At 58.2% G+C, this 15,577-nt stretch overlaps 1 protein-coding gene across 2 annotated transcripts; it reads right to left on the minus strand.

Annotated features, from left to right (window-relative positions):
- Positions 1-1,113: 1,113 nt before the first annotated feature.
- PHLDA2 (pleckstrin homology like domain family A member 2) lies at positions 1,114-2,318 on the minus strand. 2 transcript variants are annotated; one of them, XM_025355442.1, is made up of 2 exons: positions 1,753-2,318; positions 1,114-1,505 (listed from the first exon to the last, which is right to left on the minus strand). In XM_025355442.1, exon 1 carries the CDS (start codon positions 2,217-2,219, stop codon positions 1,761-1,763), a length of 459 nt encoding a protein of 152 aa, XP_025211227.1. In that variant the 5' UTR covers positions 2,220-2,318; the 3' UTR covers positions 1,114-1,505; positions 1,753-1,760. The 2 variants fall into 2 exon arrangements, with proteins under 2 accessions (XP_025211227.1, XP_025211226.1); XM_025355441.1 differs by having other exon boundaries at positions 1,114-1,508; positions 1,751-2,318.
- Between the last annotated feature and the right edge of the window lie 13,259 nt (positions 2,319-15,577).

Consider the following 15,577-nt stretch of genomic DNA (forward strand, 5'->3'; position numbering starts at 1 on the left):
TTCTCAGAATTTGAGGAATTCCAAAATTCCTCAAACAAGAAGTGGCCTCAGTGAGCCAAGGGCCATCAACCTTCTTCGCCTAAAGCTCAGGCCAGATCATGCCTATGCTTGAAGATCCCAGGGGCAAGGGCTCTCCTCTTGACCTTGGATATCCATCCAGGTGAGGCTCTGGTGGGGCAGCCAGGAGGCCCAGGAGCCCAGCCAGGCAGCGTCCCCTGCTGCTCTTTTCTGCTTTTTGCAGGATCCCCTCTCCCATTTGCACAGGGGCTTCACAAATTGTGTTCAGGAGAAACTTCCTTGCAGGAAATAGTTTCTTCTGGACCTAGCACCAACACTCCTACAGGCCATGCAGCGAAGGGCTAGCACCCTCCCCGCCCTGACCCCGGACCAGCTAGGAGGCTTCGTTGGCCCCCTAGCAACAGAGATTAGGGCCCAATTCTGGTACTTCTCTGCCTCCCCTACTGGCATCCCTCCAACCACGAAGGTTCCAGAAATGAAGGCCCCATTGTGGGGCGAGGAGTCATGCCTATACCCCTTATCACCTCCTCAGCTTGTTCATCACCAGGAGCCCTTCTGGGTGGAGGACACACTTCCCAAAGCCTAACTGTCTCAGACCATCCCTGTCTTTCGGGGAGCACTGCCAGACCGGAGGGCAGAAAGCCGTGGTCAGCTATCTCAGAAAGAAGGGCAGGGGTTTGCTGCACTCAGGCCTCTCCACCCCAATGTCCTGGGCCAGCACCCGGGCGTGCAGGGACCTCTGCCTCCTGCCCCACCATCGGAGACAGCCCAGAACTCTCTCCTATTCCCCCAAAAGCAAAGGCGACCCTGCCGGCCCCACACTGCGGGCACTGGCCAGGAGCGACTGGCAGCAGGCAACCGGAGGGCTGAGCACTTCCCTCTGGTCTGGCTGCGCGGGTGGTATGTGGGCAGGAAGGGCTGCTGGGGAACGTCCCCCCACCACAGGCAGCAGCAGCTCGGACCCAGGGCCCTTGTCCTCCCCAGGCTCAATTCCTCAGGACACACCAAGGAGCAGAAGGTAGCCAGGGTCAAGCCCCAGGGCACTTCCTGGCCTCTGGGGAGGATACTTGGAAAAGAGGGTGTGGACCAGGCCCAGCAGATGACACGATTCATTTATTCATTCAAAGCCAGTTCCCAGCACCTTTCACGCCAGCCCCGCAGGACTGGATGAGGGTGTCCTGCCCACCCATTCCTGGGCCTCCACCCTCCCAGCAGGAACCTCACTGAGCCACAGCCGAATGGTAGAAAAGCAAACTGGCCAAGTGATTTATTTGCAATGGGCACAGTGATGCAAAAACAAGATATTAAGACTATAAAATATGTGACTACAAAGAACCAGCGAAATAAATACATAGATATTAGATAGTCCAATAACTTAAGGCGCCCGTGCAACGGAGCAAGGATCCGCGAGCACGGGAAGTTCTGCTGCTGCGGGGCTGGAGAGCGCCGGCCACGTCCTAGCCTCGGTCGGACTCGTCCAGCGTACGGCCCTGTGGGGAAAGGACTGGGTCAGGGAGCTGTGCCAGGGCCGGTCGGGGTCCAGCCTGAGGGGCCCCGAGACCCTGACGCGAGGGGGCCAGCGCGATTGCGGGGCGCCGGGTCCCCCAAGGAGATGCAGCTCCCCGGCCCCCCGCCCCCCGCCCCGCCGTCTGACGTTGAAGTGGTTTTTCCCAAAGGCCCCCGTCCGGGCTGTTAGGGCGCGGGGCTCGCCGGGGCGCGGGCAGGCACTCACAGCGGCGGGCTCATGGCGTGCGGGGCTTGGGTTGCGGGGATGGCCCGGAGGGCTCGGAGGCTGCGGCGGCCACGGCGGCCTCGGCGGCCTCGGCGGGTGCGGCGAGCGCGGCGGGTGCGGTGCGTTCCTGGCGGCTGCGAAAGTCCTGCAGGGCGCGGCGGTTCTGGAAATCGATGAGCGCCAGCGCGATGGCCGCGTTCCAGCAGCTCTCGCCCGCGCAGCGGAAGTCGATCTCCTTGTGGTCGGTGGTGACGATGGTGAAGTACACGTACTTGCCGGTGCGCTCCACGCAGTCCACCTTGAGGATGGAGTGGAAGCGCAGCTCCTTGGGGCGCGCGCGGGGGCTGGCGGGGAACAGGCTCAGGCGGTCGGAGGTGAGCACGCCGCGCTTCTTCTTCCATAGCTGGAAGAGGCTGTCGCTGCGCTTCTCCAGCTCGCCCTCGCGTAGCACCTCGTCGGGGGACTTCATGTCGTGCCGGGCGTGGGACTGGGAGCGGCAATGCGAGAGGCAACTTGGGAGGTGGCGGCGCCGGATCTGCTCCTCGTGGCCCCGGCGCGGCCTTTATAGCTGCCCCTCCCCGCCCCGCCCCGCCCCGGCCCTCGGGCCACCCCGCCCGCCCGCGCCCCGCGCGCCCCAGGCCATACCCTCCCCAAGCCCAGCCGTCCGGACCCGCACGTCCGCGCTCTGGTCGGTCCCCGGCCGTCCCCTCCCATCTCAGAAGCCCGCGCTCCTGTTGCCCCCAATGCCCCAGCTGTCCAGCCCCGTGGGGTGACTCGAGGTCCCGCCCTGCCCGGGCGCTCGCCCGCACCGTCTCTCAGGCCGGCCCGGCGGAAGAATGCGCTGCAACCAGCCCTACCCGCGGTGACTCACGCCAGGGAGCCCCGGGAAGCACCCCTGGGCCCGGGGCCGGCCCACCGTGGGGAGACAGCGGGGTCCAGACCTTCACCCTCCAGGCGCCCCAAGTCCAGCCCTGCCGCTCTCGGGCTCCCGGGGCAGAAGGAGGGTCGAGGCCGCCTTACTTACTCCCGAGCGCTGGCCGTTCCGTCCTCTTCGGGGGCCCTTCCCAGGGGGAACAGTCACCTTTGCTGGATTAGGGAACACGTGGAAAGGGCTAGAACAGCAACCCATAGAGCTCAGTAAATGGGAGGGGAAGAGGAGGCCCGCTCTCCCCCCTGCGCCCTCGTAGTGTCCCGAACGGGGGGACGGACTGCTCCCACCGCGCCCCCACGACCCGGACCGGAGAGAGGTCCCGGGAGCCGAGGGGTCCGGGCTGGGCCGCGACGCCCGCTCTCTGGGATCAGCCTGGGGGCGAGGGTCGGCGGGGGCGGCTGAGTCATCGCTTTCCAGCTGGGCAGACGGGCGGTTTTATTTACCCTCTTCCTTTAAAGGGTTTAATAGACAGGAAGCGAAAGCCGGCTCTTCCTGGGTTCCCAGGGGTGGGGGTGAAGCCGGCCGAGAGGACCCCGGGTACCCCGGCTGCTCCAGGTCTCCTAACTTCCCGCGCCCCTGCCCCCCAGCTGCGCCCTGGGGTGGTTACAGCAGGAAGTACCACCTCTGGCGTCGGAATTGGCCTCAATGGCGGAGCTCACGCAAAATGAAAACGAGAGTCCCCTGATTCAAAGTGTATTTAAAATGTCAAGACAGTGGCAGCAGAGCGTAAAACCCAGACCTGAGACCAGCCCCGCCTCCGCCTGCCCTTCAGGGTAACTGTAAGGGATAAACAGGCGGCTGGCTCAGAGGAGCGCCCCGGACCAGGTTCTGTGAATGGCATGCAGGTGGCAGCTGCCCGGTGGTCCTACCTGTGTGGCCAGAGGACATGGCAGTGAGCAGGGGCCGTGATGTGGAGGGGCGGTGCCGGCAGAGGGCAGGGTTGGGCTGTGCCAGGGTTCTGGCCTGGGAGTGAGACACCTGCCTGGGCCGGCAGGTCAACACTGCCCCCTACCTGACACCTGTCCCTGCAGCAGGGCTGGGATCCTGTGGGGTGAGGGACCTGACACCTGTCCCTGCAGCAGGGCTGGGATCCTGTGGGGTGAGGTACCTGACACCTGTCCTTGCAGCAGGGCTGGGATCCTGTGGGGTGAGGGAGCAGCAGGTAGGGTGGGCGGGTGAGGGGAGATCAGCCTTTGGCGAGGAGAAGGGATTCCAGCATTGGCCCAGAGAGGCTGCAGGAAGGATGCGGACTCTGGTGTCCCTTCTTTTGCTGCTAGAGAGCCCTGGGCTGCCGAGCAGTGGGGCCTGGGCAAGAGGCACCTCTGGGCAATGGGAGACCAGGAGAAGTGGCTGGGGGCAGAGCGCTCTGTCACTGCCCGAGCCCACAGGTGCCTGGAACACCCCCAGGCCCACCAGCCTGCCCACCCCATTGAGGGGCCAGCCATCGGAACATCGGCTCCAGGCAAATCCCCCAACACTCGGCGTTGCTTAAGCATCTACTGCGTGCCTGCAGGCCTGGCTGGTGCTGGGACCCCAGAGGAGGGGAGAGGAATCCCTGTAACCCCCAGGGGCACAGCAGGTACATGAGGGTGGGGATGGGGGACGCGGGTACTGGGGGCCAGGAGGACAGCTTGGAGGACTCTGTGGGGAGGGCGTGCCCTTGAAGATTCCAAGGAGACCTTAAAGGGCCAGTGGTGCCTGTATGCCACCACTGTGTCCAGCCTCCACCTAACCCGGAGAACGCCCCAAAGTGGGCATTCCAGCCCCCATTCCACAGGAGAGGAAACTGGCTCAGGATGGAGAGGGCGTTGGGGAACGGACAGAGGACAGGCAGGAGCAGATAAGAGGCTGGGAGAAATGAGGGGAGGAACAGGGTTTGGAAATCAGGTGAGGCCAGGTGAGGTGTGCTCCCCCAGCCCCGCCCAGCTCCTCTCTTTGCCTGTACCCCAGTGGCCCTCTCAAGGGAGGCTGGGAAACTCAGTCCCTGGGGGCAGGACTTGTAACCCAGGGGTGGTGCTCTGACAGGTGGGGCAGGAGCTGGGGGGCCAGGGAGCAGGGTATGCAGCCGAGATTCAGAGGCCCTGCCCTCCTAGCCTCCCTAGGGGGTTTCCTGCCCATTCAGCCCCTCTCTATTCCTCTCATGGACAATGTGAAGACCTGGGGGTTATGGAGGTAGATGGCCCTTTGGGGGCTGCTGGAAATCAGATCTGAGCCCTGGAGGCCAGGCCTCCCCAGGCAGCTTCTCTGTCCACAGTCCCGGCCCCAGGGGCTCAGTCATAGTGGCCCTGGCCTCCCTAGCAGCGGCTAGACACCCTGGGCCCCTGCTTGGCAGAACCAGCCTGAACCTAGTTGCAAATGTGGGGGCTGGAGGGAGCTGACTCCCAAGCCTGACCAGCCCTGGACCAGCAGGTGACTTCAGGAGCCCCCAGGGTGTCTTTATGGACATGGGTAAAAATAAAGCATGGCCTTAGGAGGTGAGAGGGGCTTGAAGGACACCATGCCCACTTGGCAGGTACTTGCACGGAGGCGCTGCCCATCCTCTCCGCACCCACCCAAGAGGCTTTCCCGCCATCACCACACTGCTCTCTGCCCCTCTGACCCCCCACCCTCTGCCAGCACCCCTCAGCCTCCCTTTTCCTGCGGCCTGAGTCTCACCTGGTCCCACCTGGGGCTGAGCGGTGCCCCCAGGAGGAGCACTGGCCTCATGCTGCAGATGCAGAAAGGGTGGCTCCGAGAGGTGCAGCGACTTGTCAAGGTCACATTTACAAGGAAGGACCTATCCCCATTCCCCAGAGCAGGCCTGCCTGAAGGTCTCCTCTGGAGGATGAGGACTGTGGATACTCACTTCCTGGGATGTGGGGGAGGGATGTTGAGGCAGAAGAGTGCCGACATAGGGACCCCACACGAGGGTCTTTTGAGGAATGCCCCCTCCTAGAGCCATTTGATAGCCAAGAGCCTGGGAGCTTTTCCAGCACGGCACAGAGATTGGAACCCGGTGTGGATTCGGCTGCACCCCATGGGACCTGCTTTTACAAGGGTTCCGGGCCACTCACATGTTGGAGGCGGAGGAACCACCGGCCCGAGAGATGCCAAGGTCAGACAATGGCAGGACAGTCTGTGTGGGACTGCCCTGCGCTAGTTCTGTGCAGTCATTCTCCCTGTTGAGACTGCTTTCTTGGGTTTGCAGGGAACGTGGGGTGGGGGTTTCAGAGAGGTGGTGACTAACCCAGGTTACACAGCGGCCAGTGGGGCCACATCCACAGCTTCCCCGATTCTGTGGCCAGGGGCAGGAAATAGCCCTGATGTTCCGTGACTGCTTCTCAGGATGGGGAGGGGGCTCTGCCTTGAGTTGGTGGTGTCAGGCAGAGCCTGTCCAAACCAGGTTTACTAATATTTATCTGAGGGGTCACATCCAGGATTCATGCGGAGCCTGAGCCAAGGGTCCCCACCCCCGGGCAGGCATTGTACAGTCTGGGTGCCCAAACATCTGACCTGGGACACTAGCCGCCCAGTCCAGCTGCCTAGATCCTTGGCACCGGAGCCCAGCTGTGTGAGGTTGTCAGCAGCTGGGTCAGGATGCGGGCACCTCTCCGAAACTCCCTGCGTGAGGTCACTTCCTTATGGTGACGAGGCCGGGCCCTCCAGGCACTTGCCCAACGAGCCTGGCCATCCTGCCAGCCTGTGAGGAAGCTGCATGTCATAGAGCTGCGTGTCATAGGGCCCGGCCCAGTGCCTAGGGCTTGACACCACCCTCTTGTGGGAGGGGTTGCTCAGGGACAGCCCTGAAAAAAGGCCCTCTGCTCCTCAGTCAGGAAGGCCCACCCCTAGCTCCTCTCACCTCCTCCAGGAAGCCTTCTCAGATTGCCAGGCCTGCCTCCTGCCAACCACATACTGCTAGGCTCTGGGTCTCCAAGCCTCCGCCCACCTGAGCCTGGGGAGGCTGGGGGAAGACCCAAGCTGCCTGGAGTTGCAGCACCTGAGCAGTGCACTTTTGCCACCTCACTGGTGCCACCTCACCTGAGCCCGTGGCCCATGTGCCAGGGCCTGTGACTCAGGCCCGCCCTCGATCTGTCTCCTCCCAGCCGCAGCCTGAGGAAAGTGAGAAGCACCGTGACAGGACCCACCTGGTTTTCAGACACTCGCAGTCAGCCTGACCTTGGCCTCTGAGGGCTGTGTTCTCTTGCTGTGTCTCTTCCTGAGCTCTTCCACTGGAGCCTGACAGGCAGGTTCTACCTCACAAGGTGTTGGGGATTGAATGAGATACCAGAAACACCTTTCTCCTTGGCCCCTGATGAGCTCCTGTTTATCCCCGAGTACCCTACTCAGAAGCTATTATCAGTTCCTTAAATGCAGTGATAATGTTTTATTCTCTGGGACCCTCAGGGACCAGCCCAGGCACTCAGGAAATTATTCTGAAAACTGGTGGCTAAAAAAGCATCCTGAGGCCAGGCTCGGTGGCTCACGCCTATGATCCCAGCAAGTTGGCAGGCCGAGGTGAGCAGATTGCTTGAGCCGAGAAGTTTGAGACCAGCCTGGACAACATAGCAAGACCCCCCATCTCTACAAAAAAATAAAAATAAAAATTAGCCAGGCATGGTGGTGTGTGCACTATAGCCCCAACTACTTGGGAGGCTGAGGTGGGAGGATCACTTCAGCCTGGGAGGCCGAGGCTGCAGCCAGCCGTGATCACTCCACTGCACTGCAGCCTGGGTGACAGAGTGAGACCCTGTCTCAAAAAATAAAGGCATCCATGTCATTGTCCAAAAGACCCCCTCTGCACTGACTACCGAACGTGCAGACTGTTGGCTTGTGTATGCGACCAGACAGCCCCCGGCTGCCTCGGGTGAGACTGAGCATGCCAAGATGAGGGGGCCCTGTGGGGCAGAGTGGGGCCTCCGTCAGGCTCCATTAGGCTGGTGTCGCCTCCACAGGGCTACTTGTGGGTGGTTGTGGAGCCCCCAGAGGTTGGGAGATGGGTCCAGGACGTGGGGAGCTCGGGGAAGGGCCCTCCCAGCAGTCACTCACAGATGGAAAAGAAGAGCAGCCGACATGACTGCCCTGGGCCTGGCTTGTGGGGATGTCTCCAGAAGCCTGAAGGAGTGAACCAACGAACAAAGGAACAAACAAAATACAGGAAGGGAGAGAGGGAGGACTGAGGTGGCCCCATGCCCTGCACAGGGCTCAGATTGCAGAATCGCTGGGGCAGTCTTCTCACGACACAGATGCTCACCCTCCCGGCCTGAGCTTCTCATTCAGCGGGTCTGGGGGAGCCCTGGCAGGTGTATTGTCATTATTTCCAACTTTAAAAAATTACCAAAGATAGGCCAGGCGCTGTGACTTGTGCCAGTAATCCAGTGCTTTGGGAGGACCAGGAGGAAGGATTACTTGAAGGAAGAGTTCAAGACCAGCCTGGGCAAGACAGCAAGACTCCATCTCTTTAAAAAAAAAAAAAAAAAAAAAAAAAAAACCTACCAAAAATAGTAACAAATTGTTGATACAAAAAGTAAAAAAGAGGCTCGAATTATTTCAGAATTGATGCTGGGCATGGTAGCTCATGCCTGTAATCCCAGCACTTTGGGAGGCCAAGGCAGGCAGATCACTTGCAGTCAGGAGTTCAAGACCAGCCTGGCCAACATGGTGAAACCCCATCTCTACTAAAAATGCAAACAACAACAACAAAATAATAATAATAATATTAATAATAATTAGCCGGACATGGTGGTGCACACCTGTAATCCCAGCTACTCGGCAGGCTGAGGCAGGAGAATTTCTTGAACCTAGGAGGCGGAGGTTGCAGTGACCTGAGATTGTGCCATTGCACTCCAGCCTGGGCAACAGAGCGAGAAAAAACAAAAAAATAAAAATAAAAACAAAATCGAGTGTTCATCTCTCATGTCTCCCCACCTAGGGCAACTCTCATCCTTTTTTGTTTGTTTGTTTGAGATGGGGTCTTGCTCTGTTGCCCAGACTGGAGTGCAGTAGCATGATCTTGGCTCACTGCAACCTCCACCTCCCAGGCTCAAGCAATCCTCTCGCCTCAGCCTCCTGAGTAGCTGGGACCACAGGTATGTACCTCCATGCCCGGCTAACTTTTTTGTATTTTTGTACAGACAGGGTTTCACCGTGTTTCCCAGGCTGGTCCTGAACTCCTGAGCTCAAGCAATCCACCCATCTCAGCCTCCCAAAGTGCTGAGATTACACGCATGAGCCACTGAGCCTGGCCTCTTTTTGTTTTATTATTTTTTATTATTATTATAATAAATTTTTGAGACAGGGTCTTACTCTGTGGCCCAGGCTGGAGTGCAGTGGCACAATAATGGCCCACTGCAACCTCGACCTCCTAAGGTTGTGATCCTCCCACTTCAGCGTCCTGAGTAGCTGGGACTACAAGGCACATGCCACCACGCCTGGCTAATTTGTGTATTTTTTGTAGAGATGCGATCTCACTATGTTGCCCAAGCTGGTCTTGAACTCCTGGGCTCAAGCAATCCGCCTGTCTCATCCTCCCAAAGTATTGGAATTACAGGTGTGAGCCACTGTGCCTGGCCTCATCCTTTTTAAAAAAGCATTTACATTATTTTAACAATTGCTTTTTGTTTGTTTGTTTTTGAGATGGAGTCCCACTCTGTCATCCAGGCTGGAGTGCAGTGGCACGATCTTAGCTCCCTGCAACCTCCACCTCCTGGGTTCAAGTGATTCTCCTGCCTCAGCCCCCTGAGTAGCTGGGACTACAGGCATGTGGCACCATGCCTGGCTAATTTTTTTTGTATTTTTAGTAGAGATGGGGTTTAACCATGTTGATCAGGCTGGTCTTGAACTCCTGACCTCAGGTGATCCACTCAACTTCCTCCCAAAGTGGTGGGATTACAGGAGTGAGCCACAGTGCCCAGCCTCCTTTCACAATTAAATATAGGATTGCTCTGTGATCCCACAATTCCGCTCTTCTCATTCACATGCTCACAATAACTAAAAGTAGAGTCTCTCTGAGAGGTCCATGCACACCCATATTCCCAGCAGCATGCCAAAAGGTAGAAGCCACCAAGTGTCCACTGACAATGGGCACACACAATGTGGTCCACCCACACACTGCAATAGTCACAGCCTTAAAATGGAAGGGAATTCTGGCCAGGCGTGTGACTCACACCTGTAATCCCAGCACTTTGGGAGGCCAAGGCAAGTGGATCACCTGAAAAATTAGCTGGGCGTGGTGGTGCATGCCTGTAATCCCAGCTACTCAGGAGGCTGAGGCAGGAGAATCACTTGAACCCAGGAGGTGGAGGTTGCGGTGAGTCAAGATTGTGCCATTGCACACCAGCCTGGGCAACAAGAGTGAAACTCCATCTCAAAAATAAAAATTAAAATTAAATTTTAAAAAAAAATGGAAGGGAATTCTAACACAAGCTACAACATGGATGGACTCTGAGGACACTGTGCTGAGTGAAGTAAGCCAGACACAAAAGGACAAGTACTGAATGATTCCACATGTACGAGGTCCCAGGAGTCATCAGATTCTGAGACAGAAGGCAGGAGGGCAGGTGCCAGGGGCTGGAGAGGACAATGGGGAGTGTTTAATGGGGACACAGTTTCCATTTGGAGAGATGAGAAATTGTGGAGGCGGATGCTGATGGCAGCTGCACAACAGTGTGAATATGCTTGGTGTGAATATGCTCGGTGTGAATATGCTCAGTGTGAGTATGCTTAGTACAAATATGCTCAGTGTGAATGTGCTCCATGTGAATATGCTTGGTGTGAATATAGTCGGTGTGAATATGCTTGGTGTGAATATGCTCAGTGTGAATATGCTTAGTGCAAATATGCTCAGTGTGAATGTGCTCCATGTGAATATGCTTGGTGTGAATATGGTCGGTGTGAATATGCTCGGTGTGAATATGTTCAGTGTGAATACTCTTAGTGTGAATTTGCTCAGTGTGAATATGCCTAAGCACAAGCACACTGAACTGTGCACTTTAAAAATGGTTAAGAATGTAACTTGTGATGTGCCTTTTACTAGCTTTAAAAATGCATTTACATATGAATATCCATGCATGTGGGGGTATGAGGTTGTGTCTCTTCCTGTGTCTGGGCCATTTCCCAGGAACCCCCCACCCCAGCCCTCATCCTCTGGAATCCTCCATGTCTCAGCCACCCCTTGTGATGGATGGGCTTGGGCTAGGTCCCCTGTTGCTGTCATCATACACGGCACTGCCTTCCTGGACACCAGACATGGCACTGCTGTGCTAGTGGGGCCTTCAGATGTGTGGTAACTGCCAAGATGGCCCACCAGTGGGGCTGTTCCTATTCACCCTCTCCCCTGAAGGCTGCAATGCCAATCTCCCCATGGCCAGGCCAATGGTGGGCACTCTGTACTTAAAAAAAAAAAAAAAAAAAGGGTCAATCTGGGCTGGGGGCAATGAGTCACGCCTGTAATCCAGCACTTTGGGAGGCCAAGGCGAGTGGATTACTTGAGTTCAGGAATTTGAGACCAGCCTGGCCCAGATGGTGAAACCCTGTCTCTACTAAGAATAGAAAAAATTAGCCTAGTGCAGTGGCATGCACCTGTAATCCCAGCTACTCAGGAGGCTGAGGCAGGAGAATTGCTTCACCCTGGGAGTCGGAGGTTGCAGCGAGCTGAGAAAGTGCCACTGCACTCCAGCCTGGGCCATAGAGTGAGACCCTGTCTCAAAAAAACAAACAAAAAACCAAAACAAAACAAAGACAAACAAAAACCCCAAAAACAATCTGGTGGTCAAAAACTGAGGTCTTGTCTTCCCACACATTTCTCTATTCCTGGGGTGGGGGCAGCCATCTCTCTGGGTGTCCGTGGCCTTTGGCGCAGCTGTCTGTTCCCCTTTTCATGTGCTTTGGTCTGTTTGAAAGGCCCCTTTCGTGGGCTGAATGGTGGCCCCCAATAAGACGTATCCATGTTCTACTCCCCAAAACCCATGAATGTGACTTTTGATGGCAAAAGGGTGAATATGACCTTAGTGGCTAGAGTATGATAGAGGCAAGGCCCCTGAGAGCAGGAGCCTCCCCTGGACTACCCAGGTGGGCCTCACGAGGGAGAACTGCCGAGAAGCAGGCATAAGGGGAGGAGGCCACGTGAGACAGGGGCAGAGATCGGAGGGAAGTGGCTGCAAGCCAAGGAACGCCTGGAGCCCCCAGATGACGAGGAAGGGTCCCCATGTAAGGTTTGGTGTTCTGGTCCTTGGGGAGGGCAGCACCTGCTGAAAAGGGGCAGGTTGAGACCCAAGGATCGCCTCAGGCCCTCACTGGCGGCCCCCAGGCAGGGGGCAGCAGACCCTAGCAACTCCGACCAGCGCCTGTGCCTGAAGTCACATCTCCAGGCGCTCCCTCTTGTCCTCCTGACCCTGTACCCGCCTTGCTCGGTGAGGCACTGTCCTCCCTCCTCCAACTAGCTACCAGCCAGGCAGGCACTGGTGAGGGCTGGTGTGGGCAGCCCTGCCATGCCCAGGGTCTGGGTTCTGAGGAGGTGAGACTTCTCCCCATGTCCCAGATACAGAAATTGAGACCTAGGGAGATTTGGAAACTTGGTGGACACCACAGACCTCTTGAGGAGCCCGACAAGGGTGACCTGTGGGTCTGCCCTGAGTGGGGTCCTGGACACAGCTGTAGCTGCCCCGTTTCTCCTGGGCTGGGCTGGGCCAGGCTGTTGGGTTGTCATGGTAAGTAACATCCGGCTGCCGCCTTCAGAGAGCCATGAGTCAGCATAGCCAGGATGGGCCAGTGATTGGCACCTTGGGGACAGCCTGGCAGGCGGGGCCTCCCTCAGGCACACCAAGGTGACCTGGCCTCAGCAGGAGGCATCCAGGCCTCACCCTGCAAGAGCTGGGCCCTGGCTTCTGTCCTGAGCCTTGGGTCTGTCTCTTAAATTGGGAAGGTCCCAGGCACATGAGGTGCCTGGAAACCCTCACCAAATTCAGAGCATCAGAAATTCAACCAGGGCCAGCCTCAGGAGGCGTCCTTCCAGGAGGCCCTGCTGTTGGAGGAGAACTGCTTGCCAGTGTCTCCTGGTGGGTGCGGCCGAAACAGCCGGGCCTGGGGTCCCCTGGGCCCCCCACTCCACATGAAGATGCTCCCTGGGGCAGGTTGGGGAGGAGGTGCCTGCTCCAGCAGAAGGAACCTGGGAAGGCACCTGTTCTGAGGGCTTTGGGGCAGAGGCCGAAGTCCATGCCAGGCTGTGGCCAGGTCGGGCTGGCTGGTGGGGAGCCACAGGCTTCTGCACACAGCAACCCCTTCCGCAGGCCCAGGGCTCCCTCAGGGCACTGCAGCTGTGGTTGGCTGAGTCTGGGATGGTCACTTCTCCCACCGCTGCCCCCGGCTGTTCCTCTGTTGCTCCCTGGTTGCCCAGCCCTGACTCCTGACTCAGAGCCAGGCAAGCCAAGGACCCAGCAGGGGCAGGTCAGAGGTCAGTAATATCAAGGTGTGCCTGGATGAGCCAGGCAGAGGCCAGGGGCTCCACCTACTCACCCTGGCTGCCTCCCACCTTAGGGGCAAGCTTGGATCCTGGCAGCCCAGGCTGACTCAGCCTGTCCAGTGATGGGGTTGGGGGCAGCCTGGGGCATTTCGAGAGAGGGACAACATGGGTGGGGTGGCAGGAAGCCCTGGACCTGGGACTTGGGGAAGGGGGCTCTGGCCCCATGGGTGGCCCCTTGGGGATGGAGAGGTTTGCTGGGCAGCAGGACAGGAGCAGGGTGGGATGTCAGCTTGGTCCCAGCTCCACATAAACGGGGGCCATGAGCCTAGAGAGCAGACTGGCCAGGTAGGGCGACCTGGGGGACACACCACCCGCAGACCCACATGCCAGGCAGCTGTGGAAGAGGGTCCCAGGTGACCCTGCCGGGGAAAGCAGCAGCCGTCAGGTTCTGGGGTCACAGCTCCTGACTCAAGGGAAAAAGCAGAATTTTAAGTGGAATCACCCTGTTTTGGGGACTTCTGAAAACTGAGCTTCAGGCTGGGCGTGGTGGTTCACATCTGTAATCCCAGCAATTTGGGAGGCCAAGTGGGTGGTTCACCCAAGGTCAGGAGTTCAAGACCAGCCTGGCCAACATGGTGAAACCTCATCTCTACTAAAAATACAAAAACTAGCCAGGCATGGTGGTGCATGCCTGTAATCCCAGCTACTTGGGAGGCTGAGGCAGGAGAATCGCTTGAACCCGGGAGGTGGAGATTGCAGTGAGCTGAAATCATGCCACTGTACTCATACTCCAGCCTGGGCAAGAGCGAATCTCCGTCTCAAAAAAAAAAAAAAAAAAAAAAAAAAAGCTGAGCTTCATTGAGGACTAACTTACATAACAACCTAATATACCCATTTTTGAGGTAACTCAAAAATTCTGACAGCAGTATATACCTGTGTAATCACTTCCATCCCTCCAAAGGGTTCCTTGGTCAATCCCCCCGCCCCAGATCCCTCCCAGGCAGTCACCGGCACTGTAGCTTTGCAGGCTCTAGAACCAGACAGAACTGGGGCCCTCCAGAGGCCGTCTTCCGTGCCTGCCTCCTTGCTGTGTGGGTTCTTTCGCTCCTTGCCCAGAAGCACCCGTGTGATGGCAGTCGACAGAAGTGTCTCAGCCACCTGTGCAGGGGGGTGCCCCAGGCCCCACCTCCCATCTCCTGGGCTGCTCCCCAAACTCCTGCCCTGACCTCAGCACCACTCATTTTGAGTCTCAGTTCCCGCACAGGGTGAACAGCCACAGGGAGGGCAGGGGCTGGGGTGGGGCTGGACGGTCAATGTCTGCCTCCCCAGCAGGGGGCTCAGCAGGGACAAAGGAGGGGCCCGGCTAGCAGAGCTGAGGTTCTATGGCGGCACCCCCTGGCCCCCAGGACCAGAAGGGAAGCAGCCACCCTTCACCCAGGCCAGGCCGGGTGGCCACCACAAGCCCCCACTTCCCAGCTGCCTTCCAGATGGTGGCTCTGGGCAAACCTCTCAACCACTCAGCAACTTTCTGTGACCACTCATGGCTGAGGTCCCGGAGCTGACAATGGCCTGGGCCTGGGAGGGTTCCTGGGCTCCTTGGCCACTGGAGAATGACCTTCCCTTTCCTGAGACCCTGGGGAGCAGGCAGGACAGCGGCCATGCAGGGGTGACAGAGGCCAGGTGCTGAGGTCTTGGGGGAAACCAGGCACCTGCACCCTCAGGCCTCCACAGCTCCCCGGGCTTCATGTTGAGGTCCTGCACCCAGATGATGTCCTTGGAACTGGGCAGCATCCACGAACCATGCACTCCCAAGGGTCAGACTCAGTGGGGGACACAAGAACCCAGCTCTGTGAAGGATGCACGGCAGGTAGGTGCAGGGTCCTCACACACTTCTTACTCAAAAGGGAAAATCCAGATACCCCCATCCCCAGAAACCACAATGTTAACATCCCCTTTTCCCCACTTGTGCAAATCTGATCTAAAACCACCCAGCTAGGTAGTGAGGGGCACTCCACAAGCCTATAGAGCCCTTCCTAAAAGGCACGTTGGGCAACCAGTGGACAGGACAGTGTGCAGGGCTCTCATCTCCCCAGCTGATGGGGGGTCACTGCAAAATGGCACCTGCCCTTTGGATTATGGGGTCTGACCCTGGGCAGACCAAGTAAGGCCAGGGTGCTGCTCACCCATGGGGCCACCCTGAGGCTGGGGAGCCTGAGACCAAGCTCCCCCAGGTACTTCACAGGATGGGGACGGAGGAACGGGTGCAGGAAGCACAGACATCAGGCTCCACAGCCCTTGGGGGTATGCTGGAAGGACATTCACTTCCCAGCCTGCACCTCCCCTTCCTGCTGCTCCCAGGGAGAAGGCAGCCCACGGGTGAGCCCCATGGGTGAGCAGCACCCTAGCAGGGCAGGGCCAGCCATGTGGGGAGCAATGAGCCAGCTCCATGGCTGCCTTCTCA

The sequence above is a fragment of the Theropithecus gelada genome, chromosome 14 (genome assembly GCF_003255815.1).
Source record: "Theropithecus gelada isolate Dixy chromosome 14, Tgel_1.0, whole genome shotgun sequence".
In the NCBI taxonomy this organism is placed as follows: Eukaryota; Metazoa; Chordata; class Mammalia; order Primates; family Cercopithecidae; genus Theropithecus; species Theropithecus gelada.

Coding starts and splice junctions, on each gene's coding strand:
- PHLDA2 (XM_025355442.1), bottom strand. CDS start 2,219: ATGAAGTCCCCCGACGAGGTGCTACGCGAGGGCGAGCTGGAGAAGCGC.